This window comes from Mobula birostris, chromosome 5 (genome assembly GCF_030028105.1).
Source record: "Mobula birostris isolate sMobBir1 chromosome 5, sMobBir1.hap1, whole genome shotgun sequence".
NCBI lineage: Eukaryota > Metazoa > Chordata > Chondrichthyes > Myliobatiformes > Myliobatidae > Mobula > Mobula birostris.
Window position 1 is genome coordinate 5329545 of NC_092374.1, and position 24026 is coordinate 5353570.

A 24026-nucleotide genomic window follows, 5' to 3' on the forward strand; every position below is an offset into this window, starting at 1 on the left:
AGATGATGGAATAGATGGTTTTGTTGCCAAGTTTGCAGATGATACAAAGACTACTGGAGGGCCAAGTACTGTTGAGGAAAGAGGAAGGCTGCAGAAGGACTGAGACAGATTAGGAGAATGGGCAAGAGAGTGGCAAATGAAATACAATGTTGGAAAATGCATGGTTTTGCACTTTGGTAGTAGAAATAAACACGCAGACTATTTTCTAAATGGGGAGAAAATCCAAAAACCTGAGAGGCAAAGGAACTTGGGGGTTCTTGTGCAGAACATTCTGAAAGTTAACTTGCAGGTTGAATTGGTGGTGAGGAAGGCAAATACAATGTTAGCATTCATTTCAAGAGGTCTGGAATACAAGAGCAGGGATGTGATGCTGAGGCTTTATAAGGCACTGGTGAGGCCTCACCTTGAGTATTGTGAACAGTTTTGGACCCCTCATCTTAGAAAAGATGTGCTGACAGTGCAGAGGGTCCAGAGGAGGTTCGCAAAGATGATTCCAGGAATGAAAGGGTTATCATACAAGGAACGTTTGATGGCTGTGGGTCTGTACTCACTGGAATTTAGAAGAATGAGGGGGGATCTCATTGAAACCTTTCAAATGTTGAAAGGACTAGACAGAGTAAATGTGGAAAGGATGTTTCCCATGGTGGGAGAGTCCAGGACAAGAGGGCACAGCCTCAGGGTAGAGGGGCATCCGTCGGAAACAGATGCAGAGAAATTTCTTTAGCCAGAGGGTGGTGAATTTGTGGAATTTGTTACCACAGGCATCTGTGGAGGCCAGGTCGTTGGGTGTATTTAAGGCAGAGATTGATAGGTTCTTGATTGGACATGGCATCAAAGGTAACGGGGAGAAGGCTGAGGAGGGGAAAATGTGATCAGCCATGATTGAATGGTGGAGTCGACTCGATGGGCCAAGTGGCCTAATTCTGCTCCTATGTCTTATAAACAGACTCTATCTCGGCCTTTCAGTATTTGGCAGGTTTCTCTGGGATTTCCCCCACCCCCTGTCATTATTCTAAACTCCAGTGAGTGCAGTCCTCGAGCCATCAAACACTTGCTTTTAATGCAGATGGACCCCAGGAATTCTTTAGTGCAGGTGGATTTGGAAGTTATCTTGGAGACCGCACTGATTCCCGGTTTGTTAGTCTATTGGGTCCAGTGCCCTGGTCTGTCTGGGGCCATATGGGCTGGGCGTGCACTCTGACACAGTCAGTAATCTGACTGCCCCGCTGATCTCTTCACTAATAGATGTCCTGGGTTAATGTTTCTTCAGTTTACCAGCTGATCTCTTAACTCTTCGGTGGGTTAACCTTTGGACGCAGCCCCGGCTCTCTCTGCCCCTTAGTCGTCTGTCTTTTTCGTGGCAGTAGTAGTCAGCAGCCGGATCCCAGCTGGTAAGGTCTATCAATTTCTGAGTCTCGTTGCCTCGCTGTTCTCAATATTCAGGATCGCTGTGGGCCAAACCTGCGTGCTGTCACTCTGCAAGTATCCTCAGTACCAGAATCAGTCCTGCATTTTAATCTGCACCCCTTTGACTCCACAGAGTGAACTGGAGCAGGACTCCAGTAACTTTACCATGATGTTACTGGGACTTGAGGTCCTGAGTGACAGGGAAGGGTTAAACAGGTTCGGACTTTATTCCCTGGAGTGTAGGAGAATGAGGGGAGATCTGACAGAGGTATACAAAATTATGAGGGGTATGGATGGGGTAAATGCAGGCAGCTTCTACTGAGGTTGGGTGAGACTAGAACTAGAGGTCATGGGTTAAGGGTGAAAGGTGAAATGTTTCAGGGGAACCTGAGGGGGAGTCCTCACTCAGAGGGTGGAGAGAGTGTGTAATGAGCTGCCAGCAGAAGCGATGGATGTGATTTTGATTTCAGTGTTGCAGAGAAATTTGGATTGGTACATAGATGGTAGGGGTAAGGAGGGCTATGGTCAGAGTGCAGGTCGATGGGACTGGTAGAGTAACAGTTCAGCATGGACTAGATGGGCCGAAAGGCCTGTTTCTGTGCTGTCCTCTGTGTTAGATTCCTGAAGCGCTTGTATCCTCAAGATTGAGCACTGGCACCACTTTGGCCCCGGGTGTTAATTCTTCCATATGAACTGTTTAAAACTGGGTAAGAGCAGCATCTTGCAGTAGTGACAGGACTGTGCCATGAAGCAGTTTCAGAATCCGGTCTGCGTTATGTGACATGAAATCTGCAGTAGCAGTAATATTAGAAATGAGATTAGCTTTGTTTGTCACATGTACAGTAGAATGTGTTATCTGTGTCAACGACCTTAACAGTCCGAGGTTTTGCTGGGGGCAGCCTGCAAGTGTTACCACTCTTCCAGCACCAACACAGCATTCCCACAATGTACCTAACTCTCTTCTGTGTTTGGTACGTGAAGGGAGACCGGAGCACCCAGAGGAAACCCATGCAATCACAGGGAGAACATACAAACTCCTCAGACAGCGATGGGAATTGAACCCAGAGGAAACCCGTGTGATCACAGGGAGAACAGACAAACTCCTCATAGACAGCGATGGGAATTGAACCCTGATTCCTGGCGCTATAAAGCGTTACATTAACCACTGCACCACCATACCGCCCACTCAGTTTGTATATAAAAAAAACTGACCTCTAACATCTGAAATGTTAACACACTCAACATTTCAGGAACAGCTTCTTCCCCTCCACCTGAATGAACAATCAACCCATGAACATGACCTCACTCTTTTCTTTCTGCACTATTTAATTTAATGTTTAGAATGTATTTATTGTAATTTATATTTTTTAATTGTGCATTAAGCTGTACAGCTACCACAAAGCAACAAATTTCATGACATATATCAGTGAGTCTGACATACTTCCCTACAATCAACCTGTAACGATTCTGCCCCACCTGCCCCCCTCCCCACCCCCTGCCATTTGAAACTCAGGGAAAACTGTGTACACAGTAATGAAGAGGGCAAACAAGACAATGATTCAAAACTAGATGCTAAAGAGGCAAGGGGTAGAGTTATAGGTTGGAAAATGTGGCATCTCCACCGGGAAGGGGATGTGAGAAAGGTAATCAGTTCAGAAGTTTGACACCAGTGATAGGAAACATTGTTAACAGCTTAGACTGCAAGGAAACAGTCCATCTCTTCCCCCCAGAGTTTGTAAGTGTTAAAAGTTATTACAAGTTATGATAAGAATATTATGTATTGCTCTGTGCCACTGCTACAAACTATGAATTTCACAATGAATGTCAGAGATAAACAGGATGCTGACGTTGAATGTACTTTGAGTCGAACATCGTTCAGACCCAATGGTGAAGGGTTGAGTGCCATGGTTAGCGTGACGCTGTTACAGCTAAGGGTGCCGGAGTTCAATCCCGGCGTTCTCTAAGAAAGTTGGTATGTTCTTCCCATGTGCGTGTGGGTTTCCTCCCACAGTCCACAGACATAGCAGTTAGTGATTTAACTGGTCATTGTAAATTGCCCTGTGGTCAGGCTCGGGTGAAATGGGTGAGTGGCTGGACTGGTCAGTCCCACGTTTTATCTCTACGTAAAATGAAATAAAATAGACCCAGCTGTCCAATAGCACCGCAGCTGGACCTGCAGTGTGTGTGCCCAGATGTTATGGGTGTCTGTTGACACCACCTAACTTGGCCCAACTCCCTGCCAGCCCTTGAACATACTGAGCTCTTTTCCTCTTCCTTCCTTGCACAGGTTGGGGGGCATGTCCTAAGGTTCTCTCCGAGGCACAGATCCGGTCTCTTCCTGCGCTCCTTGGGGTTTGAATCCAGATAGCAGCCATGTCTGACGCTGTTGAGATCAGCCCCAGTCAGCCGGAGGCATCACCTACAAAAGCGTCTAAAAAGGAGAAAAAACGAGGTAAGATAATTCAGGATTGTTTAATGTCATTTCCTATGTGCAAGGGTAAAGGAGAACAAAATAATTTTTATTCCAGATCTGATGCAGCGCAAAAAAAAACAGATAAAGCACACAGTGATAAAAATACACACACAGATAGAAATGAGTTGGTTTATATACATTACAAACAAGAGACAATCTGCAGATGCTGGAAACCTGAGCAGCACACACATGCTGGAGGAACCCAGCTGGCCAGGCAGCTTCTATGGAAAAGAGTGTAGTCAACATTTCAGGCCGAAACCCTTCATCAGGACTGGAGCAAAAAAGATGAGGAGTTAAGAGAAGGCCCCACATCTGCTCTCAGGATGAGGCTTTTTATTCCCGGGCAAAGGAAATGTCCTTCTTCAAAGAAAGAAGCTTCCCTTCCTCCACCATTTACGCTGCCCTTAACCACATCTCTTCCATTTCATGCATGTCTTCCCTCGTCCCATCCTCCCATGACTCCCTTGTCCAGTCGTCCCTCCCCACTGATCTCCCTCCTGGCACTTACCTTTGCAAGCAGGAGAAGTGCTTCACCTGCCCCTACACCTCCTCCATCACTACCACTCAGGTCCCCAAACCGTCCTTCAAGGTGAGGTGACATTTCACCTGTGAGTGTTGGGGTGACATAATGCATGTTCGGAAAGTGACACTAGTCTGAACATAAGGTGACTGTCGGGAAATAATAAAATAGTGGTGGAGGTGTTGATCAGCTTTACAGCTTGGGGAAAGTAGATGTTTCCGAGCCTGGTGGTTCTGGTGTGGATGCTATGTAGCCTCCTCCCTGATGGGAGTGGGACAAATAGTCCATGAGCAGGAAGGGTGGAATCCTTCATGTTACTGGCCCTTTTCCAGCACCTTTCTGTATATTTGTCTTTGATAGTGGGTAAGCTGGTGTCAGTGATGTGTTGGCAGTTTGGACTATCCATAGACTTTCCTGGTGTTAATCAGTCGCCTACGCAGCGTGGAAAAGGACAATCGGGTTGACTTGTCCACACTGACTTCAAATTACAACTGTTCCCACAACCTTTGGACTCACTTTCAGGTCTCTTCATCTTGTGTTGTTGATGCTTATGTATTATTATTTTGTTGCTTTTTGAATTGGCACAGTTTGTTGTCATTTCATTGATTCTCTTGTGTGTATTTGCATTTACTATGAATGCCTGCAAGAAGGTGAGTCTCCGGATTTTTGTGGTGATCTACATGTACTTGGATAAAGTTACTTCGAAGATGCCCACCTTACTCAGCCCATTGTGTCTGTATTTTCCCTCTGAGCTAAGTGTTCCCGACCTTTTTTATGCCATGGCCCCTTACCAATAACTGAGGGGGGGGGGGGTTCTGTGAACCCTGTTCTAAACCCTTCCTATTCATATATAGTACCTCTATTTGTCTATACCTACATGTATTTATATTCGTATACATGTACATCTTTTAACCAATGCAATTATACCTGTGCCTATCACTTCCTGTAACCTCATCAAGTGCTGACCGCCCTCTGGGTGAAGATATTTGTCCGGGTGGGAGGGGGAGGGATTTAATTGGAAAGCCTCATTTTTAAACCCATACACTCCAGTTCTCAATTCCCCATCACTGGGGTGGGGTGGTGGGTGGTGCAATACTGAGTTCATTCACCCCATCTGTGCCTCTCATGTTTTTTTACACTCTACAAGGTCAGCGTCAGTCTTCTGCAATCCAAGGAATAAAGTTCTAGCCCAGCCGACCTCTCCTGTGGTCCTCAACAGCATCCTCAAATCTTTCTGCACTCTTGGGAGCTCAATAGTATCTTGAGGAACACACACAAAATGCTGGAGGAACTCAGCATGTCAGGCAGCATCAATGGAAATAAATAAACAGTTAATGTTTCTGGCCAAGACCCTTCATCACGATTGGTATCTTTCCTGGAACGAAGTGACCAGAATGGGCTACAGTATTCCAAGTGTGGCCTCACCAATATCTTGTACAACTGCAACATCCCAACCTCTATACTCAATGCCCTGGTGAAGATCAGCATGTCAAAACTGTCAACCTGTGACACCATGTCCAGGGAAACTTCAGAACACAACGAGAGTCTGCGTTGAATTTGCGAGGCCCTTGTAAATCCCAAGGGTCAATTATTATTTGACAGAGTATCCTGTTCCCTTTTATCTCCTCCTGTCATTCCCTGCCACAGCTCTCGGGGACCTCGTGCAGATTTCCTCCGGCAAGTTCTGGATTTAGGACAAGGGTGTTGCTGAGACTTGAGGACCTGGGTTACAGGGAAAGGTTAAATAGGATAGATCTTTATTCTCTGGAGCATAGGAGAACGAGGGGAGATTTGATAGAGGTATACAAAATTATGAGGGTTAAATGCAAGAAGTCTTTTGCAATGGGATTGGCTGAGACTAGAGCTAGAGGTCATGGGTTAAGAGTGAAGGGGAACATGAGGGAGATCTTCCCCACTCAGTGGTGAGAGGTTGGATGGATTTTTGCAAAGTAGGGGAATTAAGGGTTATGGGGAAAAGGCAGGTAGATGGAGCTCAGTCCGTGTCCAGATCAGCCATGATCTTATTGAATGGCGGAGCAGGCACAATGGGCCAGATGACCTACTCCTGCTCCTATTTCTTATGTTCTTATGAGTGTGGAATGAGCTGCCAGCAGAAGTGATGGAAGCGGGTTTGATTGAAACACTCAGGAGAAATTTTGTAGGCACATGGATGGAAGTGGTGTGGAGGGCTATGGTCCAGATGCAAGTCGATGGGGCTGGTAGCATAACAGTTTGGCATGGACTAGATGGGCTGAAAGGCCTGTTTCTGTGCTGTAGTGGTCTAACTCTTCTAACCTGTGCACTCTCAGTTGTGGGACTCCCATCAAACTAAAGATGGCCTGTTGCTGACCATCTCCAAATGCCCCTGAGCTTGAGTCGGCCACATCTGTGGGTCTAGAGCCCAAGGCTGGATAGGTCAAGGACAGACTGCCTCTTGAGGGATTTCTGAATCAATGGTGGCGCTGTCAATTACTAACTCAAGATTTTGCCGTCCCAGTGAAGGGTGTTGGCTTGATGTCTGATCTGCTCTGCTGCCCAACTTGCTGAGCTCCTCAGAATTTTGTGACTGTCAGTCTCTGTTGGAACAGTCCAGACGGCATTGCCTACAGGATCAGGTGGGGTTGTAACAATCAGAAATGAGTATTGGTTTATTATTATTACATGTTCTGAGATAGCTACAAAGTTTCTTTGTTTTGTGGGCCATCTACACAGATCATCCCACACATCGAGGTGGTTTAAAAGAGGTCAGGTATAACATTGTTACCGGAATTGCAGTGCACCAGGTGGGCAAAGTGCACCGAGGTTGATTGGGAGAAGCAGCAGCTCATCTCTTAGGAATGAGCTCTGTTCACGAGTCTGATAACAGCAGAGTCCTTGAGCCCGGTGCTAAGTGCTTTCAGGCGCTTGTATCTTCTGCCGGCTGGAATGGAGAATGACAGGACGGGAGGGGTCGGGGGTCCAAAGGCAGCCGGAAGTGCACATGGGCTCAGTACAGAGGTGGCTTGATTTCGTGATGGACTGTGTCCACGACTCGAAACTCCAAATGAGCTCTGCCCAAGATTGCACAAAGTTATCTTCAGTTCTGGTGCCCAGAAAGGAGATCTTTAGAAACATACAACATAGAAGCACACAAAAGCTACAGCACAATACAGGCCCTTCGGCCCACAACTCTGTGCCGAACATGTGCTTTGGAAATTACCTAGGGTTACCCATGGCTCTCTACTTTTCTAAGCTCCATGTGCCTATCCAGGAGTCTCTTAAAAGACCCTATCGTATCCGCCTCCATCACCGCCTCCGGCAGCCCATTCCACCCACTCACCACTCTCTGAGTAAAAAACTTACCCCTGACATCTCCTCTGTAGCTACTTCCAAGCACCTTAAAACTGTGCCCTCTTGTGTTAGCCATTTCAGCCCTGGGAAAAAGCCTCTGACTATCCACATGATCAATGCCTCTCATCATCTTACACACCTCTATCAGGTCACCTCTCATCCTTCATTCCTTCTCATAAGGCATGCTCCCCAATCCAGGCAACCACCTTGAAAATCTCCTCTGCACCCTTTCTATGGTTTCCACGTCCTTCCTGTAGTGAGGTGACCAGAACTGAGCACAGTACTCCAAGTGGGGTCTGACCTGGGTCCTATATAGCTGCAACATTACCTCTCAGTTCTTAAACTCAATCCCACGGTTGATGAAGGCCAATGCACCTTAAACTCTCTTAATCCCACAGTCAACCTGCGCAGCTGCTTTGAGTGTCCTGTGGACTCAGACCTCAAGATCCCTCTGATCCTCCACACTGCCAAGAGTCTTACCATTAATACTACATTCTGCCATCATATTTGACCTACCAAATGAACCAGTTCACACTTATCTGGGTTGAACTCCATCTGCCACTTCTCAGCCCAGTTTTACATCCTATCAGTGTCCCGTTGTAACCTCTGACAGCCCTCCACACTATCCACAACAAACCCAACCTTCGTGTCATCTGCAAATTTACTAACCCATCCCCCCACTTCCTCATCCAGGTCATTTATAAAAATCACAAAGAGTAGGGGTCCCAGAACAGATCCCTGAGGCACACCACTAGTCACTGGCCTCCATGCAGAATATGACCCATCTACAACCACTCTTTGCCTTCTGTGGGCAAGCCAATTCTGGATCCTCAAAGCAAGGTCTCCTTGGATCCCATGCCTCCTTACTTTCTCAATAAACCTTGCATGGGGTACCTTATCAAATGCCTTGCTGAAATCCATATACACTGTATCTACTGCTCTACCTTCAATGTGTTTAGTCACATCCTCAAAAACTCTTCCTTGGCTGAGCCCCAGATAAAGTTAACCCATTTATACTCACCCCAGAGTCATCAATTTTAAACCAGAACCACGGGTGAAAATCAGGACTGCCACATAAGGTCTGGGAGAGTTCCTAATTGTCAGCACTAGTCTATTAACACTTATGCATTGGGACAGTTCCCTCTACCTTAACCCAATCACATCTTGCTACATCTTGTTCTGCCAGGAGTGGCGATAAAGAGCTTTCCTCTGACCATCCCTCTCTCTATATTGTCCTCCAATCACCTCAGAATTGTACCCTCTCTTATTAAGCTTTTCGCCAGGTCTGACTGTCCACTTTATGCCTCTTGTCATCTTGTACACCTCTGTCAAGTCACCCTCATCCTCCTTCGCTCCAAAGAGAAAAGCCCGAGCTCGCTCAGCCTATCCCTAAACGTGCTTTCCCATCCAGGCAGCAGCCCTGATGAGTAGGTCTCGGCCTGTTTACTCTTTTCCTGGTCTGCTGAGTTCCTCTGGCATCTTGTGTACATTGCTTTGGATTTCCAGCATCAGATTTTCTCGTGTTTGAGCATCGACACCCTCTCCGAAGTTTCAACATCCTTCCTATAATGAAATCAGAGCTGAACACATATCCCAAGTGTGGTCTAACCAGAGTGTTATAATTATCTGCCATGCTGAGCAAGATCCCAGATTCAGTGCTTTGTATATCTTGGAAGTGATCATCTATGGAGGGGTTGTGGGCAGATGTGAACTGGATGGTTACGGTAAACCCAAGTATTACTGGAAGTTTACAAATGGAACTTGGTCCAAAAGTCACTAATTTACCGCTGACATGGGAACTCAAAACCTCCAATGTCAAATAACGGCCAGGACCTGCAATATACACATTGCAACACCAGCTCGGGAGAGCAGCACCACAACAGCTGGCCCAACAGAACTCATCGCAAGCAGTTTAACTACAGTACAACAGATCACAAACACAAGATCCAGGAGATGCTGGAAATCCAAAGTAACACACACAAAATGTGATCTCTCATTTTAGACCCCTCTTCCTCTCTGGGAGATGATGTCCCCACCTCCAGCCTATCAGGGGTCAGGAGATTTCTCAGAAATCTCTCCCTCATCCTTCCCCGTGACAGAATACTTGCCTAGCTGACGTGATCTCTCCTCGTACAACTGTCCCCTTCCTGGAAGCAGATGCAAGAGATTCTGCAGATTCTGGAAATCCAGAGCAACACACTGAAAATGCTGGAGGAACTCAGCAGATCAGGGAGCATCTACGGAGGGGAATAAAGAGGCAATGTTTTGGGCTGAGACCCTTTGCCAGGACTGCATTAGATATTGAAGACTTGACATGACTTGACATGGAAAAATGGAAGGCTATGTCAGAGGTAAAGGTGAGATTGATCTTAGAGTAGGTTAAAGATCAACATATTTTGGGCCAAACGGCCTGTAATGTGCTGAACTGTTATATTTCAAAAAAAAAATTGGAGCTTAAATTTTACTTTTTAATTTAAACCCTTGTGACTTGGACCCAGCATAAAGATGGGCCAGTTTGCCAAAAGACAATCGAACAACGTGGCAAGGCTGCAAGGTGCCACCTAGTGGTAGAGTTACTGAAAGCAGCTCTGTCCCTGCTTTACCTGGGGGGTGGGGGGGGCGGATTCACCGTGGTCAGACACAGCCTTGTTCTGCTGTGGCCAAGCCCAGAAATTCCGCTGACCACAAACAACAAAGCTGGAATGATATTACAGTTCATTCGAAAACCCTTCCTTGGCTAAGCCCCAGATAAAGTTATACTCGCCCCAGAGTTGTCAGTTTTAAAACCAGAACCACGGATGAACAATCAGGGTCTGTGGGAGCTCCTAGTTATCAGCATGGGTCTATTAACACTTATGCATTGAGACAGTTCCCTCTACCTTAACCCAATCACATCTTGCTGTGGCAGCTGTTCTACATAGAACAGTACAGGCCCTTTGGCCCACAGTGTGTACCCTGCACTAAATGCTAATTTATTCTAAATTCATTCTAACCCTTCCCTCCCATATATGTACATGGATGATAGAAGGGCTATCTTACGAGTCTCTTAAGTGTCCATAACGCTTGCGTATCTATCTATCCACTCTCATTTTTTTAAATTTAGAGACACAGCATGGAAAAGCCCTTCTGGCCCAATGAGTCCCACCACCCAGAAACCCACCAATTTAACCGCAGCCTAATCACAGGACAATTTACAATTAACGGATACATCTTTAGACCGAGAGAAGAAAGCAGAGCAGCCAAACGACTCCACATGGTTCACAGGGAGAACGTACAAGCTCTGGAATTGAACTCTGAATTGCCCCGAGCTACAACAGCATCGCACTAACTACCATGGCGCCCTTTATCGTGTCCCGTTATACACCTTTATCAAGCCACCTCTCATCTGCCTTCCCTCAACCCATCCACAAAGAACAAGATGTCAGCTCTCATGTGGAAGGATGAGGGAGAGATTTCTGAGAGATGTCCTGAACCCTGATAGAGTTGGACAGTCAGACCTGGCGAGAAGCTTAATATGAGAGGGTACGATTCTAAGGTGATTGGAGGACAAAGTAGAGGGATTGTCAGAGGAAAGTTCTTTATCACCACTCCTGGCAGAATGGTTCATGCACCTGCCACTCTTTCTAGAGGCAGGAAAATGGAGGGTTATCCAGAATAAAATAGCAATTACAATAAAATTTTAAAGACCATGAGATTTGGTGCTACTCCCATCTGTGCAAAACAAATATTTATAACGCATGTGGTACTGCTTAATCAAAAAAAGATATTTAATTGCAAAGTGACTGATAGTCCACAACACTCGAAGGCCATCGGAAAGCCCAGGTGTAGCATTATTCAGCTGCACAACAGCCCTCGTGAAGAAGCTGCTTTACAGTCTCACTGTCTTGGGGAAGATGTTTCTGTATCTCCAACCAGGTGGCAGGAGATTGAACAGGCAGTGCCCATGATGGGATGGGTCTTAATATAAGTGGCCGTTGACATCGAGAGTTGTAGGTTGTCTCCAGGTCCAGCACTTGAGTCCCAGTGATGTGCTGGGCCGTCCTAATCACCCGCTGGAGTGCTTTGTGATCTGTCTTGTTGCAGCTAGAGCACCACACGGTCATTCCGTATCTCACTGTGCTCTCTGTCACACGTCAATAAAGTTTGTATGTGGGAAGGATTAGATTGCTCATAAGGTGAGCACAAAGACATGGACTGAAGGTCCTGAACTGAACGTTCTCCATTTCTTTCAAAGCAATTCATCTTGAGTTTAATGCAGTTGTTTCTGAGCATCTCTTCACCCACCCTTTGGTAAAACTTTAGTTGGGGCAAGGGTTCAGTGGGTGGGGGGGGGGTGCAGAAGCAGCCGAGCATTGAGCTTACTGGAGACGTGTCCACCCCGTGGAAGTGTTGGGCTCACAATTGGCTGTTTCTCCCAGGTCCAGAGAAGACCGAGGAGTTTCTCTTGGCGAGGTTCAAAGGTGATGGGATTCGCTACAAAGCTAAGATCATCGGTATTGATGACGTGACAGATGCCCGAGGGGATCAAATGTGTCAGGATTCAATGATGAAATTGAAGGTAACGTTAGTGCCTTTAACTCCAGGGGTGAAGGGATGACTGTGATCAACTGTTAAGTGGTGGTGGGGGGCGGGGTGCGGGGTGGGAATAAGGCGTCATGAATCCCATCCATGTCTCAGTGCTGGGACAACTCTCCTGAGGGAGGCAGGAACTTTGTTTAACATGTAATCGGGCACATTTCTTCTAAAGTCAAGGTCATTGTCAGCCTTGTGTTATCCACCATCAGGTTTAGGAACAGTTATTACCCTACAACCATCAGGCTCCTGATCGATCGTGGCCAACCTCACTCACCTCAACTCCGAACTGATTCCACAACATACAGGCTCACTTTACAGCTCACGGTCTCAGTATTATCTTTTAGTCATAGTCATAGTCATACTTTATTGATCCCGGGGGAAATTGGTTTTCATTACAGTTGCACCATAAATAATAAATAGTAATAGAACCATAAATAGTTAAATAGTAACATGTAAATTATGCCAGTAAATTATGAAATAAGTCCAGGATCAGCCTATTGGCTCAGGGTGTCTGACCCTCCAAGGGAGGAGTTGTAAAGTTTGATGGCCACAGGCAGGAATGACTTCCTATGACGCTCTGTGTTGCATCTCGGTGGAATGAGTCTCTGGCTGAATGTACTCCTGTGCCCACCCAGTACATTATGTAGTAGATGGGAGACATTGACCAAGATGGTACGCAACTTAGACAGCATCCTCTTTTCAGACACCACCGTGAGAGAGTCCAGTTCCATCCCCACAACATCACTGGCCTTACGAATGAGTTTGTTGATTCTGTTGTGTCTGCTACCCTCAGCCTGCTGCCCCAGCACACAACAGCAAACACGATCGCACTGGCCACCACAGACTCATAGAACATCCTCAGCATCGTCCGGCAGATGTTAAAGGACCTCAGTCTCCTCAGGAAATAGAGAGGGCTCTGACCCTTCTTGTAGACAGCCTCAGTGTTCTTTGACCAGTCCAGTTTATTGTCAATTCGTATCCTCAGGTATTTGTAATCCTCCACCATGTCCACACTGACCCCCTGGATGGAAACAAGGGTCACCGGTACCTTAGCTCAGTTTGTCATCTTTTGCACATTGGTTGTTCGTCAGTCTTTGTGTATAGATTTTCATAAATTCTATTGTATTTATTTCAGAATCAGAATCTGGTTTATTATCACTGGCATGTGTCGTGAAGTTTGTTACCTTAGCAGCAGCAGTTCAAAGCAATACAGAATATAGAAGAAGAGGGAAAAATAATAAATAAATCAATTGCAGAAGAGGTATATTGAATAGATCAAAAATCATGCAAAAAACAGAAATAATGTATATTAAAAATGCTTCTAGGAAAATGAATATCAAGGTGGTATATGGTGGTTCTGCTACTTTGACGTGCACAAGTACACGTGTGCACCATGGGCAGGTAGCAACAGACGAGCAGCTTTTACAGCAAAAGCAGAACTATTTCCAAGAAACACAACAAAGAAAGTGTCCACTTGGAATTGGTTTATTATTATCTCATGTACTGAGAAACAGTGAAAAAGCTTGTCCTGCATCCTGTTCGTACGGGTCAAATCATTCCACAGTGCATTGAGGTAGAACAGGGGAAAATGATAATTCAGAATCGGGTTCAATATCATTGGCGTATGTCGTGAAATTTGTTGTTTTGCAGCAGCAGTCTGTTGTAATTTATAGTTTATTATGTATTGCAATAAGATAAGTATGTACAGTATTTGTTCATTTACGATGTGGGTGATCATGGTCTTCCATCTGTCGACCATGTTTGTCCTTGGCAGATTTTACTACGGAAGTGGTTTGCCATTGCCACCTCCTGAGCAGTGTCTTTACAAGACAGGTGATCCCAGCCATTATCAATGCATTCTTAGAGATTGTCTGCCTGGCATCAGCGTCGCATAACCAGGATTTGTGACGTGCACTGGCTGCTCATACGACCATCCACCGTCGGTTCCCATGGCTTCCTTTGACCATGATCCGGGGGTGGGGGGGGTGCTAAGCAGGTGCTACACCTTGCTCAAGGGTGACCTGCAGGTTAGCGGAGGGATGGAGTGCCCTACATAGAAACCCTACAGCACAATACAGGCCCTTTGGCCCACGATGCTGTGCCGAACATGGCCTTTTGGAGTTACCTGGGGTTACCCTCTATTTTTCTGAGCTCCATTACACCTCGTTTGGTAGGGACGTATTTCCACCCTGTCACCTCGTATGCTGTATATGAACTAAATAAGCAGGGCAAAAAGAGCAGAATAAAGTGTTGCAGAAAGTGCAGACAGGCAACAACAGTGCAAGGTGATTCATGGCTTTTTAGCCATATAACCATATAACAATTACAGCACGGAAACAGGCCATCTTGGCCCTTCTAGTCCGTGCCGAACGCTACTCTCACCTAGTCCCACCGACCTGCACTCAGCCCATAACCCTCCATTCCTTTCCTGTCCATATATCTATCCAATTTAACTTTAAACGACAACATCGAACCTGCCTCAACCACTTCTGCTGGAAACTCGTTCCACACAGCTACCACTCTCTGAGTAAAGAAGTTCCCCCTCATGTTACCCCTAAACTTTTGCCCTTTAATTCTCAACTCATGTCCTCTTGTTTGAATCTCCCCCACTCTCAATGGAAAAAGCCTATCCACGTTTTTGCTGGTGGGTGCAAGAGCTGAGTGGTTAGAAGGAGGCAGTTGTTCCTGAACCTGGCGGTGTGGGGCTTCAGGATTCTGTATCTCGTGTCCAACGGGAGTTGTGAGAAGATGGCGTGGCCCGGATATTGCTGTGAGGCAGTGCTTCCTATGGACGGTGGGGAGGGATACGTTGGGCAGAGTCCAGCATTCTCTGCAGCTTGCCTTCCCGCACATTCGAGCTGCCGTACCAGGCCATGATGCAGCCAGCTAAGATATTTCAGCAGCACATCTGTGACCCTGGCTAACTCCGCAATTGTAATCTGCAGGGCATAGCAGTAGCTGGTCGGGCTCAAGGACAGCACAAGCAGAGGATCTGGTTAACCATCTCCCTGTCTGGGATAAAGCTAATCGATGAAAAAACGGGCGTGAGTATCATTCTACAGTCATCTGACTGTACGTGTGTGCAACCAAACAAAGCAGACCACGGTGCTCCCACAGAACATGCATCACACACACAGCACAAAAACAAAATATTACCACATTTGTAACAAAATCTAATTCAAAATGCATGTAAACAGTAAACAGCTCACTGTCCGAGTGACGAGACCTCGGTGGTGACAGGGTGTTCACTAGTCTCACAGACTGAGGGAACAATCTGTTACCCAGTCTGACAGCCCTAGTCCTGATGCTCCTGTACCTCCTCCCTGACGGTAGGTAGTGGGATCCTCAACAGCACTCCTGGTAAATGTCACAAGTTGGGGACAGGGGAGACCCCAGTGATCCTCTCGGCAGGTTTTCCTGTAAAGACCTCCTGCAGGGTCTTGCGGCTTCCACACAATGATGCAGCCAGTCAGGACACTCTTGACCATGCTCCATCATGTGTGAAAGTTGTTGGAGTGGGGACGGGCAGCCTTGCAAGGCTCAGTCTCCTCAAAGCACAGGTGCTGATGTGTGTTGTGGGTCCAGGTTAGACCGCCCATTATGTGCACACCAAGAAACTTTGTGCTCTTCACTCAGAGTTGTTGATGTGCAATGGAGAGTGGCCGACCTACACCTCCCTAAAGTCCACAATCCTCGCTCTTGTCTTGCATATGTTGAGACTCAACAACTTGTGCACACACATTCTGATAATTCTCCAGGTTCACTCTGGTCCAGTCTGTGGTTGTAGAAAGCCCTGTAGCATTCAACCATTGCCAGCACCTTGTGCTACCAAACTTGCCCAGTAGAACAGGAGTGAGGAGGAATTTCTTTAGCCAGTAGGTGGTGAATCTGAGGCATTCATTGCTACGGATGGCTGTTAAATAACATGTGTTGCTGGGTGGTAAATCTGAGGCATTCATTGCCACAGACGGCTGTTAAATAACGTGTGTTGTTGGGTGGCGTGGCTCACTGGGCCAGACGGGCTTGTCCCTGACTAAATAAAAATAAAAAGGTGACCATGGGGGTGGTAAACACAAAATAATCTGCAGATGTTGGGGTCAAAGCAACACTCACAACCATGGGGGTGATCTGTAAATAGGTTTTACCCCATCAGAGAGGCCTGGTCCTTGCAGTTTGACCAGAACGGCCAAGGAGATGAGGGCATGCAAACTGAAATAATGGTTTCCAGTACCTTTTTGATTTCTAACCAATGTGAAAAGATTGTCTCCCACTCTGGCAGCCAGTTACATGAGTGAACATGCTCCTTCCCATGACATGTTGATGACAGGAAAAAGCCTCTGACTATCCACACGATCAATGCCTCTCATTATCTTGTACACCTCTATCAGGTCACCTCTCATCCTCCGTCGCTCCAAGGAGAAAAGGCCGAGTTCACTCAACCTGTCTTCATAAGGCGTGTTCCCCAATCCAGACAACATCCTTGTAAATCTCCTCTGCACTCTCTCTATAGTACCCACATCCTTCCTGTAGGACTGGACACAGTACTCCAAGTGGGGTCTAATCAAGGTCTTGTATGTAGAAATTTGCAGAAGCTTTTGGCGTACAAAATCTCTGCAGATTCCTAATGAAGTACTGGACCCAAAAAGCAGCTGTTGGTGCGGTAGTGGGCAGAGCTGGCCAGAGTTAAGAGTTGAACCGGAGTTGGACAGATCTGTCTAGAAATATCAAAGGAAGGATGTGCTGGTGTTGGAGAGGGTCCTGAGGAGGTGTGAAAGAATGATTCTGGGAATGAAAGTGTTAAAGTATGAGGGTGGCTCTGGGCTGCACCCTCTGGGGTTTAGGAGAATGAGGAGTATCTCTTCGCTTGTATATTGAGCGGCCTAGGTGGAGTGGATGTGGAGAGGCTGCTTCCAGTGGTGGGAAAGTTCTGAGGGTAGAGCCTCAGAATATAAGGACATTCCTTTAGGACAGATATAAGGTGAAATTCCTTCAGCCAAAGGGTGGTGAATCCGAGGTTGCAGGAGTTAGATAAGTGGGTGACTGTCAGGGAAGGGAGGGGAAGAGCTCAGATAGTAGAGAGCTCCCCTGTGGCCATCCCCCTCAGTAATCGTCATCTCGTTTTGGATGCAGTTGGGGGGAATGACCTGACAGAGGACGACCACAGCGATTAGGTCTCTGGCACTGAGCCTGGTTCTGTGGTGCAGAAGGGAGAGAGGAAGATGAGGAATGTGGTTGTCATAGGGGATTCCATAGTGAGGGGAACAGAGAGGAGGTTCTGTCAGCCTGATAGAGATATCTGCATGGTGTGTTGCCTCCCAGGTGCCAGGGTACGGGATGTCTTGGATCGGGTCCAGAATATTCTGAAGGGAGAGGGTGATCAGCCAATGACATGGGTAGAAAAAGGGAGGAGGTGCTGAAGAGAGAATTCAGGGAGTTGGGTAGGAAGCTGAAAGGCAGGACCTCCAGGGTTCTAATCTCAGGATTGCTGCCTGTCCCACGTGCTCACGAGCTCAAGAATAGCAAGATCAGGCATATTAGTGCATGGCTGAGAGACTGGTGTAGGGGGCAGGGATTCAGATTCCTGGATCACTGGGGCATCTTCTGGGGGAGGTACGACCCAAACAAAAAGGACGGGTTACACCTGAACCCAAAGGGGTCCAATATCCTAGCCGGCACATTTAATAGAGCTGTTAGGGAGGGTTTAAACTAATTTGGCAGGGAGATGGGAACCAGAGTGACAGAGCTGAGGAAGGGGAAACAGAAATAAATCACGGATAGCATGCAACAGAGATTATAGAAAGAACAGGCAGGAGATGAGGCTTAATCACAGCCAGTGGCATGAGTTACAGGGCAATAGAGGCGTGGTGTAGTTAAAACAGAAAGCAACAAATACTGGACTGAAAGTGTTATATTTGAATGCACACAGCATAAGAAATAAAATGGACAATCTGGAAATTCAGCTACAGATTGGCAAGTATGACATTGTGGCCATCTCTGAAACTTGGCTGAATGATGGCTGCCATTGGGAGCTGAATATCCAAGAATATATGGTGTATCAGGAAGATAGGTTAGCAGGCAGAGGGGGTGGTGTGGCCCTGTGTATAAGAAATAATATTAAACCATTGGAAAGGGATGACATAGGATCAGAAGGTGTAGAGTCTCTAAGGGTTGAGATAAGAAATGGCAAGGGTAAAAGGACACTAATGGCAGTTGTATACAGGCCTCCAAACAGCAGCTCGGATGTGGATTACAAATTACAGCAGGAGATAGAAAAGGCATATCAGAAAGTCGATGTCATGGTAATTGTTGGGGATTTTAACATGAAAGTGGATTGGGAAAACCAGATCAGTACTAGACCTCAAGAGAGAATTTGTAGAATGTCTAAGGGATGGCTTTTTAGAACAGCTTGTTGTTGAGCCCACTAGGGGATTGGCTGTGCTGGATTGGGTGTTGTACAATGATCCGGAGGTGATAAAAGAGTTTAAGGTTAAAGAACCCTTAGGGAACAGTGATCACAATATGATCAAGTTCACATTGAAATTTGAGAGGGAAAAAATAAAATCCAATGTGTCGGTATTTCAGTGGAATAAAGGAAATTACAATGGCATGAGAGGGGAACTGGCTGAAGTTGACTGGAAAGGAACATTTGTAGGAAAGACAGCAGAGCAGCAACGGCTGGATTTTCTGTGAAAAATGAGGGAAGTGAAAAACAGATATATTCCAAATAAGAAGAAATTTCAAAGGGAAGAAAGACACTACCATGGCTGACAAGTGAAGTCAGAGCCAAAGTAAAAGCAAAAGAGAGGGCATACAAGGAAGCCAAAGCTCGTGGGAAGATAGAGGATTGGGAAGCTTTCAAAAACTTGTAGAAGGAAACTAAGGTCATTCAGAAGGGAAAGATAAATTATGAAAGGAAGCTGGCGACTAATATCAAAGAAGATACCAAAAGCTTTTTTTAGAAAGGTAAAAGAGAGTCAAGGGTAGATATAGGACCAATACAAAATGACGCTGGAGGTATTGTGATGAGAGATGCAGAGGAACTGAATGCATACTTTACATCATTCTTCACAGTGGAAAACATTTGCAGTATACCGGACATTCAAGAGTATCAGGGAAGTGAAGTTTGTGTAGTGAAAATTATGACTGAGAAGGTGATCAGGCAGCCTAATGGTCTGAGGGTGGATAAATCTCCTGGACCTGATGGAATGCACCCTCGGGTTCTGAAGGAAGTAGCTGGAGAGATTGTGGAGGCATTAACGATGATCTTTCAAGAATCGATAGATTCTGGCATCGTACTGGATGAATGGAAAATTGCAAATGTTACTCTGCTATTTAAGAAGGGTGGGAGGCAGCAGAAAGGAAACTATAGACCTGTTAGCCTGACATCAGTGGTTGGGAAGTTGTTGGAATCGGTTGTTAGGGATGAGATTACGAAGTACCTGGAGGCACATGACAAGGTAGGCCAAAGCCAGCATGGTTTCCTGAAAGGAAAATTCTGCCTGACTAACCTACTGCAATTCCTTGAGGAAATTATAAGCAGGGTAGACAAAGGAGATGCAGTAGATGTGGTGAACTTGGATTTTCAGAAGGCCTTTGACAAGGTACTGCACATGAGGCTACTTAGCAAGATAAGAGCCCATGGAATTACAGGGAAGTTACTAGCATGGGTAGAGCATTGGCTGATCGGCAGAAAGTAGAGAGTGGGAATAAAGGGATCCGATTCTGGCTGGCTGCCGATTACCAGTGGAGTTCCACAGGGATCGGTGTTGGGACCACTGCTTTTTACGATGTATGTCAATGATTTGGACTACGGTATTAATGGATTTGTGGCTAAATTTGCCGATGATACAAAGATAGGTGGAGGAGCGGGTAGTGTTGAGGAAACAGATGAGGAAACAGAGAGACTTGGATAATTTAGGGGAATGGGCAAAGAAGTGGCAAATGAAATACAATGTTGGAAAGTGTATGGCCATGCACTTTGGTGGAAGAAATAAACGGGCAGACTATTATTTAGATGGGGAGTGAATTCAAAATGCAGAGATGCAACGGGACTTGGGAAACGTTGCATTAGTCTTTGTGAAAGACACCCTGAAGGTTAACCTCCAGGTTGATTCGGTTGTGAAGAAGGCTAATGCAACGTTGGCATTCATTTCTAGAGGTACAGAATATAAGAGTAGGGATGTGATGTTGAGGCTCTAGAAGGAGTATTGTGTGCAGTTTGGGGCTCCTTAGTTTAGAAAGGATATACTGACATTGGAGAGGCTTCAGAGAAGATTTACGAGCATGATTCCAGGAATGAGAGGGTTACCGTATGAGGAACGTATGGCAGCTCTTGGACTGTATTCCCTGGAGTTCAGGAAAATGAGGGGAGGATCTCATAGAAACATTCTGAATGTTAAAAGGCCCGAACAGATTAGACATGGCAAAGTTATTTCCCACGGTAGGGGAGTCTAGGACAAGAGGGGACGACTTCAGGATTGAAGGCTGTCCATTTAGAACTGAGATGCAAAGAAATTGCTTTAATCAGAGGGTGGTAAATCTGTGGAATTTGTTGCTGCAAGTGGCTGTAGAGGCCAAGTCATTAGATGCATTTAAGGTGGAGATGGATAGGTTCTTGATTAGCCAGGGCATTAAAGGGTATGGGGAGAAAGCAGGGGTGTGGGGATGACTGGAAGAATTGGATCAGCCCATGATTGAATGGCAGAGCAGACTTGATGGGCCGAATAGCCTCCACCAACTCCTATATATTATGGTCTTATGAATTCATTTCCACAGATGGATATGAAAGCCAAGTCATTGGGAATATTTAAAATGGAGGTGGATAGGTTCTTAATTAATAAGAGAGTCAAAGATTATGAGAATGGGTTTGAGGGGTAATATAAATCAGCCATGATGGAATGGCAGAGCAGAATCAATGGGCCGAATGGCCTAATTCTGCTCCTGTGTATTATGGAAATACAGTTCACTGACAAGCCTCAATTGCTTGATTTGGGAACGGCCTTGAACCACCTTTTCTCTGCAGGTGATTGAACACGAACACACCGTCAACAGGATCTCGTTCATCGCCCGTGATGTCACGGACAATCGTGCCTTTGGTTACGTGTGTGGCGCAGAGGGTCAGCACCAGTTCTTCGCCATCAAGACTGCCCAACAGGTACTGTGGAGGGAATTTGCAGTTGGTGTCCTGGGCCAGTGGGCAGTGGTGGACAATGCGTGCTTCAGTCTGTACTCTTCAGAACGATGGTCACCACTTTGTTCTTCCCACCTGGCAGTAATTACCCCCTCAAGCTGGTATCCGGCTGCCACTTCCAAGACCACTTGGCCCAGAGTAGTCCTTCCTATGGTGGCAGATGGAGTTCAATCAAGGAAAATGAAGTGATACACTTTGGAAGGTCAAATTTGAAGTTCAAAGTACATGTTTGTCATCATATAGAACCCTGAGATTCATTTTCTTGTGGGCATCCACAGTAAGTACAAAGAATCAATGAAAGAGCACACCCAACGGTATAGACAAGCAGCCAGTGTGCAAAAGATAACAAACTGCAAATATAAAAATAAAAAAATATATAAATAAGCAATAAATATTGGGAACATGAGGTAGAGTCCTTTTAAAGTTGTGGGAACAGTTCAGTGAGGGGCAAGCCAATTCTTAACGACTCTTTCATTTTAGTGTTTTATATTCTGTTTTTGCTCATTCCTCTTTTAGTTGCTGTTTGCACGGTTTGGTTCTTTTTGCACGTGAGGTGGTTTGATGTTGATGTTTTACTTTGAACAGGTTCCCTGGCTTTCTTTGTTTCCTGGCTGTCTGTGGGGAAGTCGAATCTTAGGGTTGTATACTGCATATGTACTTTGATAGTAAATGTACTTCGAATTTTTTTTGAACTTTAAGTGAAGTTGTCCCCTTTTCACTTTTTTGGGCTCCTAATCTAAGATGTGCTGCCATTGCAGAGGGTCCAGAGGGGGTTTGCGAGAGTGTTTCTGGTGATGAAAGGATTAACATACAGTACTGTGCAAAATAAGTCGAACCGTGCAGATACAAAAAAATAAATAAATAAATAATACTGGAAACACAAGTTGTAGAGTCCTTGAAAGTGAATCTATAGGTTGTGGAATCAGTTCAGTGTTGAGGTGAGTGAGATTATTTGTTGGTTTGTGAACCTGGTGGTGTGGGTCCTGAGGCTCCTGTACCTCCTGCCTGATGGCAGCAGCAAGAAGAGAGCACGGCCCGAATGGTGGGGGTCTCTGACGATGGATGCTGCTTTCTTGCATCAGTGCTCCATGTAGATGTGCTCAATGTGGGGAGGGCTTTACCCGTGATGGTAACATACAGGGTTAAAGGCAGGATTCTTGGCAGAGTGGAGGAACAGAGGGAGCTTGTGGTCCACGTCCATAGATCCCGAAAAGCCGCCACACGTGTTGTTAAGAAGGCACATGCTGTCTTGGCCTTCACTAGTCGGGGGGATTAACGTCAAAAACCAAAAGGTAAGGTTGCAGCTCCACAAAACCCTGGTTAGACCATGCCCGGAGTATTGTGTTCAGTTCTGCCAGTTCTGCAAGCCCCACTTTCGGAAGGATGTAGAGAGGCTGCAGAGGAGGTTTCAGGATGCTGCCTAGATCAGAGAGCATGCCTTGTGAGGGTAGATTGAGTGAGCATGCCTTATGAGGGTAGGTTGAGTGAGGGTAGGGTAGGTTGAGTGAGCTTCAGCTTCTCTCTGGAGCAAAGCTGACTTGACAGACGTTTACCAGATGTTAAGAGGGATAGATCAAGTGGACAGTCAGACATTTTTCCCAGAGTGGAAATGGCAAATACGAGGGGTGTCATTTTAAGGTGATTTATGGGAAGAACGGAGGGGTGTCAGAGGGAGTTGTGTTACAGAGAATGGTGGGGGGGGGGGGGGTGGAACGGCCTGCCAGGGTTGATGGTGGAGGCAGATGCATTAGGGATGTTTCAGAGACTCTTGGATGATAGAAAATTGGAGGATGCTGTGGGAGGGAAGGGCTATATTGATCTTTAAAGTTAAAAGGTCGGCACAACATGGTGGGCTGAAGGGCCTGTGCTGTGCTATATTCAATGTACAACTGCTCCATGGCTCCAGCCTCTCAGTAGACGAGCCCTACTGAGTATACATTCTGCCCCAGGTAAATCTGACACTTCCACCGAGGTAGAAGCAGCTTGCCCAGCCAACCTGCGGACTAATGCCTCCTCTAGCCTGATGTCCAGTTCTCCGTCTGTTTGCTGTGTGGAATGAGCCTCAGAGGATGTTAGGGTGGGGGTGTGCAGATTTTGACCCTCCTGTCCCTGCACTTGTCTGAACTGAGTGCTTGGGGTGTCATCTGACCCTCTGGTTACAGGCCCAGACAGACCCTGCAGACTGACCAGGAAACCTGTCTTTGAAAGTCAGGGGCCACAGCAAAACTACCTGGGGGAAAAGCCCTTCAGCCCATCTGGTACAAGATGTCCAATCTAAGCTGGTCCATTTGGCCCACATCCTCTAACCCTTTCCTATCAGTACCCGTCCATGTGCCTCTTAAATATTAATGAGTTACCACCACCCCCCGAAGGCATTTCACTTCTGGTCCCTTCTTACACCTTTCCCTTCACCCTAAACCTACACCCTCTGGTCGTGGGGAAAAGAGTATTCACCCTATGCTACTCACTTTGTCCACACCTCCGCCCCCCATCCTTTACCTTGAAGCTAAGACTGTACCTGGATGTCTCAG

General features: G+C 46.3%; 1 protein-coding gene across 2 annotated transcripts in view; it reads left to right on the forward strand.

Moving 5' to 3' along the window:
* dab2 (DAB adaptor protein 2) overlaps positions 1–24026 on the forward strand; it is an 82938-nt gene that overhangs the window by 35106 nt on the left and 23806 nt on the right. For both annotated transcript variants that reach the window (XM_072257084.1, XM_072257085.1), the window contains exons 2-5: positions 3695–3859; positions 12149–12288; positions 15251–15349; positions 21328–21459. In XM_072257084.1, coding sequence (XP_072113185.1) covers positions 3781–3859; positions 12149–12288; positions 15251–15349; positions 21328–21459 — 450 coding nt within the window. In that variant the 5' untranslated portion in view covers positions 3695–3780. The remainder of the gene's footprint in view (positions 1–3694; positions 3860–12148; positions 12289–15250; positions 15350–21327; positions 21460–24026) is intronic.